This window comes from Solanum verrucosum, unplaced genomic scaffold (assembly GCF_900185275.1).
Source record: "Solanum verrucosum unplaced genomic scaffold, falcon-dt-bn FXZP01001080.1, whole genome shotgun sequence".
NCBI lineage: Eukaryota > Viridiplantae > Streptophyta > Magnoliopsida > Solanales > Solanaceae > Solanum > Solanum verrucosum.
The window spans coordinates 30815-50287 of record NW_026019659.1 but is presented as its reverse complement, the minus strand read 5'-3'; the positions used below and the strand labels follow the sequence as shown (position 1 = coordinate 50287).

General features: G+C 37.0%; 1 protein-coding gene across 1 annotated transcript; it reads right to left on the bottom strand.

Moving 5' to 3' along the window:
- Window positions 1–9345: 9345 nt before the first annotated feature.
- LOC125832274 (zinc finger BED domain-containing protein RICESLEEPER 2-like) lies at window positions 9346–10120 on the bottom strand. Its single transcript, XM_049511446.1, has 2 exons — window positions 9650–10120; window positions 9346–9558 (listed from the first exon to the last, which is right to left on the bottom strand). The coding sequence occupies exons 1-2, from the start codon at window positions 10023–10025 to the stop codon at window positions 9515–9517; spliced, it is 420 nt and encodes a 139-aa protein (XP_049367403.1). The 5' UTR covers window positions 10026–10120; the 3' UTR covers window positions 9346–9514.
- Between the last annotated feature and the right edge of the window lie 9353 nt (window positions 10121–19473).

Sequence of the window (19473 nt, the reverse complement as noted above, 5' to 3'; positions counted from 1 at the left end):
TGTGGGTATGCTGGAATTGCATAGAATTATACTCAAAATTGGTTGTCAAAGGCTGTTCGGTGAAAATTAGACTTTGGGTTATAAATCTAGCACATTGGGCAATTTGACGAGCTAGGTCGAGCTCGTCGAATGGCTCGGCAGTTCAACAATCCATCCCCCTTTATCGCCCCTTTGACATGAAATGTTGGTAAATTGCTCCATACTCTCACCGATATGCTTGTGCTCGCTGAATGGTTTCCGTCTCACCTTTTTGACATCCCTTTTGGCTATTTATTTCTGTAACATTCGATGATGCACCATTTGATCACCGAGTGAACTCACCGAATGGTCTTTGGTCTCACCCTTTTGTGCTGAAATGTTTGTTGTTTTGTTCTTTAAATTTCAACGAGCCCTCTATTGCTCGTCGGATGGTCTCGGCAACTAAAGTTGGCAAGTTTTTCTGCAACTGTTTGAAAATGATATTTTGTTAACCCTTTGCCACCGCATGTTTTTTGTTTGTGTGTTTTTAAAGATATGGCTACACCAAAGCTTTCAGTGAGAGGTATATCACCGCGAAAAAATGCAAAAGGGTTGTTATTGCACGGAGGTCACACCTCCCCGGGCTACTCATCCTAAACCTCCTCAAGGGAGTTTGAAGGCAAAGGGAAGAAGCAAGTGGTGGAAAGTTCCAGTTCAAGTTCGAGCTCAACGGACAGCAAGGGCATCGACTCTACTCATCCCACCTCATTTGAGTTTGAAAAAGAGGAAGTTGTGGGGTCCAAGACCCCTATTCACACACCGATAACTAAGGGAGGGTTGATAAAGCGAAGGCGCACGAAATTGCATTCTAAACTAGATCATGACCCATTATCCAGACTTCGAGCACCTCCAGTACCTATAGTAGGTCAGGCACCTCAACTGCCTCCGGCCCCAGCACGTTTGTTGCGGTCTATGAACCAACTGAAGGTCGTTGGCTTGTAAACTATTTTAGAGGAAAGCGGTTTCCTACGGATGGTGTGGTAAAAAGGTATCCAGATGTGTGGGAGACGCAGCGCTTTCACAAATTTTAGAAGTTCACTAATCCCCGAAATCCATATGTTCCTTCATGGATTCAAGAATTTTATGAGAGTTGTGCGGGGTTGATTCCGAAAGGAAAGAAAAAATCTAGGTCGATGGCACCGGTGGATTACGTAGAAGTGCGAGGCAAGAAGGTATAGTGTAGCAAAACTTACATTAATGATTTGTTGGACTGGACTACACGTACTATCCATTCTTTGTCCAATAATGTCGAAAGAAAAACATTAGATGATTTGAAGGGGTGGTTGACCCCGCTGTTTAGTGATCCTACTCCTCCCTAACTCGAGGTGGGAGTGATGATTGAGAAGAAGGACTTGAATGTGGCTGGTCGGTATTGGTTTGGATTCATATCGAGCACTTTGATGCCTTCACAAAATAAATCAATTATCTGGCATCCTAAGGCTGCACTATTGGTTTGTAATCTTGATAAGAAGCGGCTGAATCTCGGAGTGATAATTTCTCAGGAGATGGTGATGAGGGCAAAACAAAACCAAACCTCAATGTCATTTCCAGTGCTTATTAGTGATTTGTGTCGTCGAAAGAGTGTGCCATTTGTGGTAAAGATGGATACTGAGGTGACTCCGGCATTTTCGACTGACATTCAAAGGATTGAGGCTGAGTACACAAAAGATGAAGTGGAAAGGAGGAAGAAGGCTCCAGTGGACACTTCACCGGTGGTCCATGTTGAGGCCATGGAGGCCGATGCTACTCAGTCTACACCGGCAGTTGAGTCGTCAGGTATACCCAGCTCTTCCATCTTTATAGTGTTTTCCCCTGCTACTATTTCCCATCGTCCCTTGACATAGGCTATGATAAATAAAATGGGCAACCTTACCTATTCGGCCAATATGAGGGCTGTGAGGGTTGATGTCGTTGTGTCTTCTATGATCGACCAAGTGATAGAGGCGGCATTGGCTCCTATTCAGGAGGAGTTGAGAGCACAATAGGAGATGATCATGGCCCATAAGATAGCATTGGACGCTCTCACTATTCGAGTTGAGGTGTGTGAGATGTCAGACCGTGGCTTTATGGATGTAACAGCCTTGAAGGCTCATATTACCGATCTTCGACGTGATGTGGATGAGCTTACATTCACTGATATCTCGATGTTGTAGGGTAATGTAGATGCTCCCGAGGACCCTAGTCCAGATATGCTAGCTATTTTTTATATCCCTTTAGCTACTGTGACCGGAGATGTTGTTACATCTGATGATGATGGAGAGTCTGACACACCTGAGACAGATAAGGAGGAGCTAGAGGCTCATGATTAGGAGGTGTTTGAGGATCTGGAGGACCTGGAGGGTGATTTGGTACGGGTGGCTATGGAGGCTTAACTGCACGACACATCCATGATTGGCTCGAGCGGGCCTCAGCCCACAGAGGAAATAGTTGCACAGACCTCCAGAGCTGGAGTTGAGTCGGACATTGATGCCCAGATTGAGGCCACCCCAGATATATAGAGTTCACCTCAGGCTTAGCCTGACAGAGGGATTTTTACTCTCCCTCAATTCTCTTTATTGTTGATACATTTAGTTTTTAGTGAACATTGAGGTCACTGTGTAGTTATTTTGGTAGGGTGATGTTATTCTTATACCTATCCTTTTGGATGTTTGGATGTATTTTGGTTTTATTTTGTCTTTTGGATATTTTGTGTTTTAGAGTTTTTGATCAAACTTCTCATTGTCAATGGAATGTGAATGAATGTTGGCTTTATTTCATTAGCATCTCTCTTAATTGTGTGATTGTGTGTGATTGATGTTCTCTTGTACATTTGAGTGTCGATCAATACCGATGACTTGAACAGTGCTCTTGATGACCGATATTTTTGTGCAAGTCTAACGAGCCAATTTGAGTTGCAGACATCATGTGTGAACTCTTAGCATCTCATTGTGACTAGTCAATTATCGAAATGAGTTTTGTAATGATCATTGCACGTGAGCTTAACTTGTACAGTCATGATGATGACTGTGTTGAATACCTTGTTGGTGAGGTTTACTTGAAATATGTGCACGGTGATACCTAGAACTTGCTCTGTTAGTCCAATTGACTAATTTTGATGAATGAAGGAATTGATCTTAGGCATAAATTTTGAGAGTGAACATAATTGATATACCTTTGTGTGACCACCTTGTGAGTGTCTGAACCTAGTTTGGCACCATTTGAGCCTAACCTTTTCTTTCGATGAAAATGAACAGAAATGACCTTGTCCTCCCCACCTAAAACCTTCATGAAGCATTGGTTTGTTTGAATAGCCATTTTAGGCCAAAAGTCTAAGTTGGGGGTGTGGTAAGAATGAGGAAAGAAATCTAGCAAGAAGTTTGTGAAATTCACCCTTGGGGACTTGTGTTGAAGAATAAGATAGAACCCCTCCATAAAAAAAGTAAAAAGAGAAATAAATAATAAAATTGTATCCATTGAGTAATGTTGGGGAAATAAAAGGGGTATCCGATGAGCTATACCATAAAAATTGTGTGCTTTGAATATGCCAAGGCTGAGTTGTGAAGATGAAAAGAATGACAGGAAATGAGAAGAAGTGAACTTTGAGCCATGCTTTATAAAGGTAGAAGTCACTAAGCCACAATGATCATACACATACCCTCAACCCAATTACAAGCCTTGAAAGACCTTTTTGATCTTTCATGAGCCGAGTGATGTGCGGTTGGAAAATATGGGGAAGCCTATGGGTAAAACCGTGCATGTTTTTTTCTCATTGGGCGTGTCAGAGTTGATTTCATTTCCTCAACTGTATTCCTTGACTGGCTTTGTGAAGAGCGTGGAATCATTCATGATGTGAGGGAATTTGAATATTCTTGTTCAATATGAATTTGCATTTGAAGTGAGCATTGTGAGCTTGAACTCTATTTGATGATCGCTAGTCATAGTTTGAAACTTTTAGTGCACAATTGAACATTGCATGTGTAGATTGAACCTTGTGTGCATTCATGTTGAGTCTCAAGGAGCACTATTTGTAGACATCCATGTTGACCTGATTGTTCTTGTGTTTTACTTGAGGACAAGCAAAAGTTTAAGTGGGGGGTGTTGATAAGTCAAGAATTTTGACTCATTTAGGGCATATTATTCAATGATTTAGTGTCCTCAATGCCTATTTTGTGCTCATAACTGATGTTAATATGTTGATATGCAACAATGAAGGCTTAAGGGCAAGGAAAGGACATTACGATGTGAAAGGAGAGAAAAAGTTTGAAAAGCTGAAGAAAAGATAAGTTGGAGCTTGCAAAAGCCACTCACCGAGTAAGCCTCCAGCTCGCCTAAAGTTCAAGTGAAATGGCCCATATTCCAAACCAACTTGGCGAGCAAAAGTATAATTTGGCAAATCGTCGAATGGATCAGAGATCACGATCCAGCTCGCCTAAATTTCCAAAACAATTTGTTGAGGGAGTCAGGACAAAAGGAGAGAAGAAGCACAACTCGGTGGTTCGCCGAGTTGATCGGTGAGCTCGACTAACCTCGCCAACTGGACTCCGTGTTGAGGTTTTGTGAACGTATAAATTCATTTTTTGAAAGAAGAAAAGGGGTTCCCGCACAATGTATTCCTGAGTCTTTAAGAGTTTTTACATTTTACACATTGTAAAACATTCTTGGAGAAGATTCGGATCTAGAATTGGAAATTTTAGGATTTTAGCTTTGATTTTGGCATTGGGTATTGCAGATTGTTAGAAATTCAGATGGAAAATCTTGTTGGTAACGATTTCTTACTTTCCACTATGTTTGGCTAAAACCCCTTACCTTACGGGTGTGATCATGTAGTCAAATGCATCAATTAGCTAATGAGTGTTATTAATTACTGAATATAATGTTGTTTTGAAATGGGTTTAATTGTTTGTTCATGTTTTAATTGATGAACTGAAGTTGCAAATTCAATTCTAGTTTAGCTCTCTATGCTTGCTTGAGAAAGAAGTATTACAGTAGAATGAATGATTGATAGTTGTATCGATTGCATTTTTAAAATCAAGCGAGAAAGTGGATTTGATTGCGTCTTTACAAACCCAGCTTGAGAAAGTGGGTTTATTAAGGAATTGGGTTGTTTGGTAGTGTTAAGCTTGTTGAAGTTCAAGAGAACTCACTCGAAACATGATAGTTGATCGAGAGATGGATATTGTATTCAAAACCTATCCTACCCATTGAGATTCAACAACTCTAAGAAATTAGTAACTATTTAACTCCCGTGTTAGTTGTTCCTTGTTGCAATTGGTTACTAAATTTTCCCCATTTGATGTCAATTGTTGAAACTTTGTGATTTAATTTTATGCTGCGAAGTTTTTACTCCTACAAACGATTAGAACACGTTTTTACTTCATAGTTGAATTCTTTACCGTATCACTCATTGTGGGATCGACCTCAACTCTTAATTAGGTTTATACTTGTTAGTGACCACCTACACTTAAAATCGGATAAGTGTAGTTGAGCGATATCAATAGGCGAGAAGAAGAGGCTTCAGATGTTGTTATGACATATATTATTTTGGTTTGTCATCGATCAGCTACTGTATTATTTGATCCAGACTCTACTTATTTGTATGTGTCCATATATTTTGCTTTGAGATTGGATATATTATGTGAGTCTCTTGATTTACCAGTACATGTATCTACTCTTGTTGGGGATTTTATAATGGTTGATCGGGTATATCGACTTTGTATAGTTTCCTTGATGGGATATGACACTCGTGCAGATTTGAAAGTCTTAGATATGGTAGATTTTTATCTGATTCTTGGTATGGATTGGTTATATCCTTATCACACGATTTTGAATTGTTGTGCCAAGACAGTTACATTAGCTCTGCCTAGGATTCCTATAGTTGAATGGAGAGGTTCTCTTAGTCATTCTTTGAAAAGGGTAACATCATTTATTAAGGCTCGTTGTTTGGTGGAGATGGGTTGTTTGGCTTATTTGGCACATATTCAAGATGCTAGTGTCAAAACTCAAATGTTAGACTCTATTCCAATGGTGAGTGAGTTTTCAGAGGTTTTTCCGATAGACCTATCAGGTCTTCCACCTGATTGTGACATTGATTTTTGTATTTATTTAGATTCAGGCACTCAGCCTATTTCCATTCCTTCTTATCGTATGGCATCGACTGAATTGAAAGAGTTGAAGGAATAGTTGTAGAATTTGTTGAGCAAGGGGTTTGTTAGACCGAGTGTATATCCTTGAGGTGCTCCAGTGTTATTTGTGAAGAAGAAAGATGTATACATGCGTATGTGTATTGACTATCGATAGTTGAACAAGGTTACCATCAGAAATAAGTACTTGATACCTCGTATTGATGATTTATTTGATCAGCTTCAGGGTGCTTCAGATTTCTCCAAGATTGACTTGAGATTCGGTTATCATCATTTGTAGGTTATGGTGGAGGATATCCCTAAGACAGCTTTCCGGACACGTTATGTCCATTATGAGTTTCTGGTGGTGTCTTTTGGGTTGACTAATGCCCAGAAGCTTTTATGGACTTGATAGAGGGAGCAGAGCGTACTTTGATTCCTTTTTTATTGTCCTCATAGATTATATATTGATATACTTCTGTAGTAAGGAGTAACACGAGCATCATTTGAAGATTTTGCTTGGGATTCTGAAAGAGAATAAGCTTTATGCAAAGTTTTCTAAGTGTGAGTTTTGGCTTAGTTCAGTAGCATTTTTGGGACATGTAGTGTCCAAGAAGGGTATTATGGTGGATCCTAAGAAGATTGAGACCGCTGGAGATCGGGTCTGAGATTTGAAGTTTCTTATGCCTTGCAGATTATTATCGATGATTTGTAGAGGGGTTCTCATCCATTGCATCCCTAGTAACTAGATTGATCCAGAAAGAAGTGGCTTTCCAATGGTCAATGAGTGTGAGGTGAGTTTCAAAAGCTCAAGGCTTTGTCGACTACTGCTCTAATTTTAACTCTACTCGTAGAGGGAGAGGGTTTCATTTTATATTGTGATGCTTCTCGGATTGGTCTTGGTTGCGTATTGATGCAGAGGGGGAAGATGATAGATTATGCTTCGAGGTAGTTGAAGGTTCACAAGAAGAGCTACCCTACTCATGACTTGGAGTTGGCAACTGTAATGTTTGCATTGAAGATTTAAAGGCATTACCTTTATGGTGTACATTGTGAGGTGTTCACGGATCATCGTAGTCTCCAGCATATATATTCAATCATATGGATCTCAATTTGAGGCAACGGAGATGGTTAGAGTTGCTCAAAGACTACGACGTGACTATTCTTTATCATCCGAGAAAGGAAAATGTGGTAGCAAATGCCTTGATTAGAAAGACGGTAAGTATGGGTAGTCTAGGCTTGATAAAGGTTGGCGAGCGTCCTTTAGCTAGGGACGTCCAGTCCTTGGCCAATAGCTTTGTAAGGCTTGATATTTTAGAATCTGGTAAGGTTTTGGCTTTTGTGGAGGTTAGGTCATAATTGTTGGAGCAGATTCAGACTCAACAGTTTGATGATGGTGATTTATGTAAGATTGGAGACCAGGTGTCAAAACAAGAAGTCAAGGATGCAATTCTTGATAGCGAGGGAGTTTTGAGGATAAAAGGTTGTATTTGTGTTCCTTGGACAAGTGATTTGATTAGACTGATCATGGAGAAGGCCCATAGTTCAAGGTACTCTATTCATCCGGGGGCTACTAAGATATATTGTGACTTGAAGCAGCATTATTGGTGGTGTCGTATGAAGAGGGACATAGTAGATTTTGTATCTCGGTGTTTGAAATGTCAGCAAGTGAAGTATGAACACCAAAATTCAGGAGGTATGACTCAGAGGATGACCATACCTGAGTGGAAGTGGAAGTGTATTGATATGGATTTTATGGTAGGATTTCCATGTACCTTGGGTAAGTTTGATGTTATATGGGTCATCGTGGATCGACTGACTAAGTTTGCACACTTCATACCAGTTCAGACTACCTATAATTTTAGAGAAGTTAACCTAGCTCTATATTCGAGAGATAGTTCTCTGGCATGGGGTTCCCATTCCTATTATTTCATATCTTGGCACATAATTCACATCTCATTTCTAGTGGTCGATGTAGAAAGAGTTGGTCACTCGGGTGGATCTTAGTACAGCCATTCACCCTCAGACTGATGGTCAGTCTGAACGGACTATTCATGTTCTTTAGGACATGTTACGAGTGTGTGTGATCGAATTTGGTGGTCACTAGGATCAGTTTTTGCCTTTAGCAGAGTTTGCTTACAATAATAGTTATCATTCTAACATTGAGATGGCACCATTTGAGGCTTTGTATGGAAGGAGATGTCGATGTCCAATTGGTTGGTTTGATGCATTTGAGGTTAGACTATAGGGTACAGATTTGTTGAGGGGGTCCTTAGATAAGGTCAAATTGATCCAAGATAGACTTCTCATGGCTTAGAATAGGCAAAAGAGTTATGCAGATCGTAAGGTTCATGATTTGGATTTAGGGCTGGGCGTTCGGTCGGTTCGGTTCGGTTTGTAAATTTTGGTTCGGTTTTTCGGTTTTCGATTTGACAAAATGTGAAACCAAACCAAACTGAAATAAATTCGGTTTGGTTCGGTTATTATAATTTCGGTTTGGTTTATTTCGGTTTGGTTTCAGTTTAACCAAATTTAATTAACAGTGGTCTGTGGACTTTAGTACTTGTTGTCTAACCAAATTTATATCCATTCTTTTTATTTGAAAGAGGAGGAGACGTTAAGTAGATAATGAATAGAAAAATCACATTTCTTCATGAGTAAGTAAGTTCTATTAACTGATGAACAGAAAAATCACATTTTAGCCCTTGTTGCATGTTTTGTGCCATAAGCACAAAATGCCAACCGGATATAGTTTATCATGAAGTCGTTTCGGCAGAAAGAAACATCAGCCTGGAAAGCAACATTAAAATTGTTCCACTGTGAAACATAAAGTGACAAGTTACTGATCAACATATCAGGCTGCCTTTAGCATCGACGTAATCCCATATTTTCATGCTTAAAGAATAAGAACATTGGTGCAACTAACTAATGCATAAACGTATTGAGAAACATCATTGATAATTCTTGTCCAAGCAGTCCAGCAGGCAGCAACATTAACAAACTAGTCAAGAATACGAATAAAAAGACTATCAAGAGTCAAGACAACAACACTAGAGAATTCAACAAACTTGTGCCCAGCCCTAAAATAAAGTTAGTTACAAACTAAAGTCCAGCTGCAGTAGGCAGCATTGCAATTTTCAGCAACCAAAAGATTTAGAAAATCAACAAAACATTGTTGCAGCCTCCAGTGCAATAGCTCCCAAGTTCCAAGTTCCAACAAAGAGCAACCAAGAAAATAACAAAACATTGATGTGCCTACGAGAAAATAGAACTCTTTAGACAAATGATCTACATTTCATAATAAAATATATAAAACTATCAAGCAAGTTATGTAAATAAGTTCTTTACTTACCCGTTACCACGCATCACTAGTTGATAGTTGAACTTACAAGTTGCAATTATATATCAATAATACTAGATTCAGTCCCACTACAAGCAAAATCTAAAAAAATATGAAAGAATTTGTTAGTTGTTAAGAAACACAAATAAGAAAATTATTTTCAATATAATTAATACAAATACCAAATTCTTACCAAGTTCAAGTTGCTCAAGATACTTTAAATCTTCCTCAATATTGATTGGAAAAGACTCACTTCTAAGCCAATCTTGAACACAAATAAGAGATTGCACAAGTTTAGGAGTTAATGAACTCCTAAAGGGATCAAGAACACGACCTCCTGTGCTGAATGCACATTCTGATGCGACACTTGAAATGGGAATGGCTAACACATCACGAACCATCTCCGCGAGAATAGGAAATCTCGGCTCATTAACTTTCCACCACTTTAATATATCAAAGTCATCACTATCTGGCTCAATATCTTCAGCAAGATATCTTTCCAATTCTGATTCACTACCTGAACTTCCACTAACTTCTTTATGCTTCTCAAATTGTTGTTTCGTTCTCATTCTTCCTCTATTTACAAAGTTGCCACAACCACTCACACTAGATATAATTGATGAATTGTCAGATGTAGTGGGTGAAGATGGTACATGTAAAGAGATTTTTGAGGATTTCTTAACATAATATTCAAACAATTTGGTCATGTATTTTTCCACTTCTGAACATAGCTTGTCCCCAATTTCTTTTTCAAACATATCCACAATTGCAAATGGAACATAATCAAGCTTGTTACGAGGATCCAATATGGATGAAATAAAGATCATCTTGTTCATTTTATGTGGTTCACCCCAATACTTTCTGAACTTCTCATTCATACTTTCTGCCATTTCTTTCAAATTACCATCTTCATTTGCCATCATCTCTTTCAAAATAAGATTAAGTTCAACAATTTCAACAAAGTGTGTATTGCTAGTGACATAATTAGAACCAGAGACCTTCAAAGTAAGTACATAAAAAGTTTCAAGAAATTTCACCATTGACCTCACATTTTTCCAGCCAACACTTGTAAGAATATCTACACTAGTTCCATCTTCAACACTAGTTTCATCTTTATCTTCAGAAGAATCAGAACCAAAGGTACGAAGATGATTCAAGTATCCAATATCATAAAAACTATATCTTTCAAATGCAAGCTCAAAATGTTGTGCTATATCAAGCATCGAATATGTAGAGTTCCACCTAGTAGGAACATCTAAACATAATGATTTCTTACAAGTTATCAATTGAGATTCACAACATTCTTTAAACTTTCTAAGTCTTGCGGGAGATTGTTTAATGTATTTCACGGCTTGTCTCACTAGCTTGACAGACTTACCAATTTCCTTCAACCCATCTTGCACAATAAGATTAAGGATATGTGACATACACCTCACCTGAAGATGATCACCATTCATAATGTCAGTTCCCCAATTACTCAATTGTTTAGACATTTCTTTAACAGTAACATCATTAGAACTAGCATTATCAACTGTAATAGTAAACACGTTATCCAAACCCCATTCAAGCAAACAATTAGTAATGCAAGCCGTCATATCCACACCCTTATGACTAGAAATAGGACAAAAATTTATTATTCTTTTATGCAAAGTCCAATTTCTATCTATAAAGTGGGCTGTCAGGCACATGTAGTTGATTTTTTGTATAGAGGTCCAAGTATCTGTCGTGAGACAAACTCTTGGACGTGCTTCTTTGAAAACCTTCTTCAAAAGTTGTTTTTCTTCAAGGTATAGTTCATAACAATCTCTTGTCACGGTTCTACGAGAAGGAATATGAAATTGTGGCACCGTAACTCTCATGAAGTTTTTAAAACCCTCTTTCTCAACAAAACTAAATAGTAGCTCGTCAACAATTATCATTTTGGCTAAAGATCTCCTACTTTGTGCTTGGTCAAATTTCCAAGTGCTAATCACCCCTTCCTTTGCTCCCGTTGAAGATGGTAGAAAATTAATTAGATTTTGACCTTTATCTACGGTGTCACGGGGAAATTTAGGACATGTTCTCATGTGAGTATTCATTGATGACGTACCATTACTTGATGTAGAAGTTGCATAAGGTTTTGCACAATACTTGCATTTGGTTTTACTAGCTCCACTTTCATCGGTGAACTTGTCAAAATGCTTCCAACAATTAGCTCTAGGTTCCATGGCTTTTCTTTTCTTTGAAGTATCAACATCAACTTCAACCTCATTCGGAGATGAGGTGTTAGGTATGCTCTCATTTGAAGCTCCACTTTCACTTACCCTACTTCCAGTTTGTGTCATCTATAAAAAAGTGAAACAAACAAGAACAACAATCATAATTCAGAAAGACACAGTACATTATAGTTCACAAATCACACAAATTATCACATAGTTGCATGATTGCATAGTTGCATTCAATGATTAAAAAAACTGAAAGAGGAGAATTTTATAGGAAAATAAAGCACAGTATTGTTACAGACAAATCACTTTTCAAACTGAAAGAGGAGAATTTCAAACTCTCTTAGGAAACAAAATTTATTCTATGACTGAAATGACCATAATTTGCTATTTTTTTCTACTAAATCTGGAGTTCTTTCTGAATGATTCATTCATTTTATCTTTCCATTTGTTCAGGGTGGATATTGACGCTAGGATTAGCTTCAACAATTGTCATGCCATAATACATGCTATCACTCCTAAAATAAAGTTCCTTGAGTACCAAACGCTTAGGTCATGTTTTTCACAAGTAATACAAACTGAAATGGTTAATTTGACTACGAAGTAAAAACTATAAAGTAGGTACTTCTTTTGCTGCCCAGTAGGTATAACCTAAGTTTCCATCAATGGAAATACAATTTTGACTTGCAAATTAGCTGATCTGTTCACTAGTTGACTAATAGAATATTATTATTTTTTCTCACACATTCGAAGGTGAATTCCCATTATGTATCAAATCACTTTTGTCTCCCAACACGTAAGTAACACATTTCAAGTTGCTAGCTTGCCAAGTGACCTCTTCGAATGATTAGACACAGCATAGTTAATAATCACAATCAATAACCGTTTCTTAGACTACTCGTCATATTAGACAATTATGGTACAACCAAACCTCGTTATAACAATATTTTATTTATCCACAAAAATGAGAGTTGAGAGATGAGAGACGAGTCGACCGACGACTTCTAGTCTACTACGAGTCTAAGACTTACGAGTTACGAGTGACGAGACTTGAGAGCTACGGCGTATGTTGAGAGATGAGACTTGAGAGCTACGGCGTATGTTGAGAGATGAGAGACGACAACTGAATCTGATGTTAGGACTTAGGGCAATCAATTTAGGGATTTTTGAATTTTGATTGGAATTGGGTTGGGCATGGGCTGAGAATTTTAATTAAAGTTGTGGGCTATCAGCTATAATTGGGCCTGCTGGGAATGGGGTAAAGAATATATACATATAATTTTGGTTTTTCGGTTAACCGATTTTTTAAAGCTAAAAACCGAAAACCGAACCGAAAAACTGAAATATTGAAAATCAAAACCGAAACTGACCGAAATAACCAAAATCAAAATTTAAAAAAATCGGCTCGATCGGTTTTTTCGGTTTTAACCATATTATGCCCAGCCCTATTTGGAGTTCATGGTTGGAGAGAGGGTTCTATTGAAGGTTTCGCTCATGAAGGATGTGATGAGATTTGGAAAGAAGCAAGTTGAGCCCAATGTAGATTGGTCCTTTCGAGATTGTTGAGCGAATTGGTGAGGTGGCGTATGAGTTGGCTATACCACCTAGTTTGTCTAGTGTTCACCCAATATTTCATATTTCGATGCTGAAAAAGTATCATCAGGGTGATGCTCATGTGATTCAATGGGATTCTGTGTTACTTAATCAGAACTTGACTTTTCAGGAGGATCCAATAACCATCTTGGATAGGCAAATTCAGAAGTTGAGGTCGAAGGAAATTGCTTTAGTGAAGGTTCAATGAAAGCACCGTCTGATGGAGGAGGCTACATGGGAGACTGAGTCAAACACGAGGATTAGGTATCCTCAACTTTTGGAGCGTTCATGTACTTTTGATTCTTTGACCATTCGAGGACGAACGTTTGTTTAAGTGGTAGATGATGTAATGACTCGTTAGATCGTTTTGAGCACTAGAACTATTTTGACTCTTCCGATAAAATATTTAAATGGAATCTTGAGTTATGTGTTGACTTCGGATATTTAGTTGATAGATAATATTTTTTTAAAATAATTAAATTAATGGGTGGTTAATGAGCCAAGCCTATTATTTATTTGATAGCCTATCTCACTTGGCCCATGTGTTGAAATAACTTAGTGGGATTTAATATCTTTATATCAAAATTTGAGTAAGAGAAAAAGAAAGGGTAAGGAACGCCGCAAGACGAGAACGACTTCAAGTAAAAAAAAACTTTTCTTCAGCCGGCTTATACTTTCTGCATATACGCATTGATATAATTGTTGGTGAGAATGCTATTTATTTGTTGCCAGTGAATATGTTAATGTTAGATGCAAATATAGGTTAATTGAAAGTTAATTAATTTGTAATAATTATTAGGCAATCATTAGACAATGATTGAGAAGTCTGGAATGGAAAATCAAATTATAGGGGTATTGGTGTTTGGGTAAAGTTTTACCAATTTTTTGCTTCCGTGAATTATACGCTATGCTCGCATATTTCTCCTGATTTCCTCTTATTATTATATTAAAAATCAAGTTTCGATATATTGAGAGTAATATTAGGTGTATTGCATTATGTGAATATTATCAGAATTATGTTATTTGGAGAAATTATGATTTAATCATAGGCTTGAATTTTAGGAAGTATGAGACTTGGTATGTTAATTGTATCAAGTTTAGGAGCTTGATTAGAGATATGGAAGAGTTTTGGATCTAGGCTAGACATATAGTAATTTGGGCGTCTACAGACTCGTTTATTTATGAATATTGCATATGTGATAGATTGGGAACGCTCTGAAGCTTTACGACAAAGAAAGACAAAATCTTGAGGATTCGAGGCACGTGTTTGACATTCAAGGTATGCTAAGACTTTCAGATTTCGTTGAAGGACATTTTTTTCTAATTGAAGATTAAATATGGAATAGACAATGGGTAAGGGCGAAATATGGGGCTCTTGTACAATGGTGTGACGGGCATTAGTACGATTGTTGATGTTATAAAGGAAAAGTTTATTACTATAGAATGACGGATTGTAATTGGATGGGCATTAGCTGATAGATTATTGACTTGATATCTCTTGTGTGATTGTGTTTCCTTATTGAACTTGTATATGTGTGATAGTTAAGGTGATTATATATCACTTCGATATTTGATTGATTGAGATGCATCATTCCCTTTTATTGAAATCATATTGTGCATATGCATTCACATGAGATTATGTATAAGTTGGGCATGTGGAGATCGTTCGTGTTGGGGATTGTGAGATGTTATGATTATAAGTTGGGCTCATGGAGATCATTCGTTCTGGGGATTTTTTAATTTTATGATAGTGCGTTGAGATCGTCCGCATAGACACGTGGAGATCGTTTGTGTCAGTATATGGGCCTCGTAAGTCTCCATGGGTTATGAACTCTCGATGTATTTCCGAGAAGTATCATGCATACACGGTTGAGAGAGTACTTGGCATCTGAGGCATATCATTTCATGATGTCACATTGCATTGTATTTCATTACATCCTTCATTCTTGTTGATTATGTGCTTTATTGGTGGTTGGACATTACGTGACATTGATTTTCCCTTTTGGATTAAACTTGTTTGATCAGTATAATGTAGCCTTGCAAAAGTAAAAAGATGATTTTCTTAAATGAACTCATGTCATCTCTTCTTCGTTGTCGTGCTATGAGATATGCTTGGTACATATGGTTTCGTATTCATACTACACTTGTTGCACTCTTTTGTGGTGCAGATCCAGTTCCGAAAATGAGTGCATCCCATGGAGATTTTTTAGTCCGAGCTTGGAGTACCTTGGAGTTCATGTAGTGAGTTGTTTGGCTGTTTGGCTGTTTGGCTGTTCCGCAACCCACACCTCCTTCTATTTTATTATTTATTCTGTTGCTTTTGTATTCTGACAGGATATTTGTTATGTTTAAACTTGTCATTTTAGTTTCAGACACTTGCATCATATTTTAGACGCTTTTATACTTGTGACACCAAAAATTTTGGTAGTATTTAGTTTTCCACACTTCATACTTATGAAAGACTTAGTATTTGAGGTATTCTACTCGTTGTTTACTTTTTCACCTTAATTATTTAGTTAAATTGGTAAAACTAGTGGACTGGCTTACCTATCGATTGGGAACATTGGTGCCATCACGACATGTGAATTTTGGGTCGTGACCGTAAACCCAACATCTTATCAATATTATGTAATATCTCTCACTTTTACAAAAGTATTTTACTCCTTCAAAAATCAAATGATTGAAATTTCCAATATATGCGTCAATGCGGTTAAATTGTCCTCCCCCCCCCCCCCCCCCGCCCACACACCCCCACACGCGCACACACATTTGCCAACTTTCTCGCTTCAAGGCTTCCTTGTTTTTGTTCTTAACCATACGAAGGCAAGCAATATTATTCCAACCCTCTTTAATTTTCAAGATCAAGTTGAACACCACATGTGAAGCCATCTAGTGCCTATCAGTATTTGGTGAGTCTCGTGCTAATAACATGTTATGAAACTATATAAAATAATAAGAATAAAGTAGGTAGAAGGGAGAAGACTTTTTATTCCTCTTGAAGAGATTATTTTACAATGAAGAGAACCCTTCAATTTATAGCAGAAAATTTACTTGGACCCAAAGGTGGGGTTCCTAAATTTTCTCTAAAAGATAGACATTCACTATATTTATAACAATTACTCAATTTTAGAAGACTAAGCTACAAAGCGGACATGTTTTTTTTTTCATTCACACAAGATATGACCGTAGGAAAAGCTGAAAATTATTGGCGGAGTTAGAAATTTCACAAAGGGTGTACAAGCATTACATAAGTAAAAAAAAAAAAAAAAAAAAAAAAAAAAAAATATATATATATATATATATAGGTGCACAAAAAAAATTAAAATTGAATTATGTAATATTAATATTATTTTATGAATATATGTTCCAAAATTTTAAAAATTCAAATTGCATGATATTTAGCTTTAATATTTGTGTTTAATTTAATATAAAGTGAACGAACAAAAAAGAAATTGAAGGGGGGGAGGGAGGGGGCAAGGGGGGATTCAGCCTAAAATGAAATCATTTTCGAGTTTCAAGCTTTTAGTGATCTCGGATGACAACAACAATAACAGGACATGAAAAATAGTAGAATCAAACGAGGTCTTCTTCTATTCGCTTTTAGCAGCGGTTATAAAAATATGTAGAATTTGTTTATTACCTTTGAATCAAATAATTACATTTAAGTTTTATTCAAGTTTTAATGAAAAGAAATTAATAGTCAAATTCATTGAAAATTCAATTAGCTACTAAAGTTTGATATTTTTAAATGTTAAAATTTGTTTATTAACTTTAAATAAAATAATTACGTTTAAATTTTATCTCAAGTTTTAATATAAAAAATTCAATTGGGTACTAAACTATCATTTTTTAACTAGATTTTTAAATTGAAGATTTCTAATTAAGAATAATTTTGAGGAACTGTAACGCGCCTATTTGAACCTGCACTCGCTAGTGTGGGCAATACAAGCAAGCCTCAAGCCATTGGGCCACATAACATGTTGTGTTAAGGATGTCTGAAATACTATATTTAACCGATTTGAGTGGCATTTTACTTGTATAAACGGTATAATTATCTGATAGAGATCCAATTGGCAACCCTCGGCGAAGGATGTCCAATTGAACACACCTAAGACAATATAGCTCCACCCCAGCTTAAAACCCATATCAGATGTACAGTGCTCCACTTGACCTAATTTTTTATGGTACAAACTCAACATAGTTAAAAATAAGCCTTAATATATATAAAATCTTAGAACCCATTAGTTCCAAAACAAGATAAGTAGGAGCATCAAAAGTGCTTTAAACCATCCAAAAGGCAATCTTAGTTGCAGTCCGCAAAAATATATACAGATGGCAAGCAGACAACCAGAAAAGCACTCGGAGGTCCCGAGAGTACATGCCAGACGAAACGACGGTGGCTGCTGGCTGTTGTCATTGTTAACACAAAACAAGGATAGTTTCATATAGAATGCAGAACCCATAAGCTTCAGTCTTTGATAGCAGACACCGATGATGACTGAGCTTCATTACTATGATCCTACAAGATGGGGCAAAGGAAAAAGTTCCATAAGGAGAGAGATAAAGAGTGATTAATAGATCATAATTCATAAAAAAGACATTAATGAAAAAACCAAGTAGAGGTAGCACTGGATAAAATACAAATTTATATGATCCATCACAAACATTCTTTGAGGGAAATGTCAACAATAAAAATCAAATTAAAATCTTTCAAGCATCTCAGCTCAAAATAGACAAAAAGGGTCTTCGAAGACCAAAGCTAGTGGTAGTAGGCTAGTCTTTTCTAAAGACAAAATAGACAAGGTAACTGTTTATCATATACTTCTACATATCAACGAAGCCAAATTAGTGTATAAAGCCTATCGGAGTAACCATTAAGTATTGGTTCAGAGAATTATATAGAGCTATTTTAGTTTATTTACGTGTTCAGTTATGCACAAGTCACAACAGTACGTGATCCACCTGTTTTGTACCACCACATTAGGGACACATGATATCTCATATAGAGCAAAATTATCTGAAGAAATAAAATAAGAGAAAATTAAAAGTAGGAAAAGAGGAGAGAAGCCAGAAACATAAATTACAGTCCAAGTCGAGAGGATTCAGTTATTGTTAATGGCACAAGACATGATTTTTTCAAGTCCACCAATGGTTTAACACAAGGTGATCCGTTATCTCCCTCACTCTTTCATTGTTGGAGCTTAAGTACCTATCCAGACTCCTAAATCAGTTGGAACAGAAATGAGGATTTTCACTTTCAAGCCTTGAAGTGAAGGATCTGAGCAGAAGATAAACAAGGCGAAAATATGTTTCTCACCACTCCTAACACTAATGAGATGAAATCAATAGGCTGACTGAACACATAGGCCCTTTCATGTACTAGGGTTGTCCTATATATGTCAGAATAAAGGTGGTATACTTCACTAATATGGCTATGGAGATATTTGAAGTTAATGTTGAGAATTGAGATTACATATTTTGATACCAGTATTACTTTGTCATACTTGGATATAAAATCAATTAATCCTTGTGTTTCTGGAGATTGGAGAGACTGCTAATATTTTATGTGTATCGTCAAGTGGCTATCTGATTTTGTTCTGGAGGTTGAAACATATATGGCTCCAGAATGAGTACTAGTATCTCTTCATATAAGATGTGATGCTCTGTCTTGGTCATTGACTGCACATAACTAGAGTTTCTTTGCCCCACTAATGTCACTACAGAGCATATGACACAAGCTTACGTGGCAAAGATAAGCATCAAGATCAACTTGGCAAAGTAGAAAAAATAGTACTCAGGTGGAATAAGATATTGACAGATAATCCAAAGAAGAGGGATTCTAGCTAGCTGTGCAATATGAGGGTGTTCCAGACTTTGAACAATATTATAGATGAATGTAAGATTTTACTGAAATGGAAGAAATTGATCATGAGTAAAATGAACATCATTTACACATAAAATGAGAAAATTGCAAAAGAAACAAAACTATATTGTGTTGTTCTAGTTGAGAATAAATACAGAAGGCTCGAGGAAAGAACCAAAAAAGGTGTTTGTGAAAATATTCCCAAGACCATCTAGCAACCAGAAAAACAATCATAAAAACAAATCCAGTCAACTGAAGAAAAGGTACAGCCAACGGGTGGCAAGGCAGTTGTTGCCAATAAGCACACTCTTCAAACAATGTCTCTACATACACTAGCTGCTAAAGATCCTCCTACAACTG

What these genes read in the sequence shown, in the direction of transcription:
- LOC125832274 (XM_049511446.1), bottom strand. Translation starts at nt 10,025, where the DNA reads ATGAGAACGAAACAACAATTTGAGAAGCATAAAGAAGTTAGTGGAAGT. An exon ending in TCTTGAGCAACTTGAACTTG is followed by an intron (nt 9,559 to 9,649) that starts GTAAGAATTTGG and finishes ATATTTTTTTAG; the next exon opens with ATTTTGCTTGTAGTGGGACT.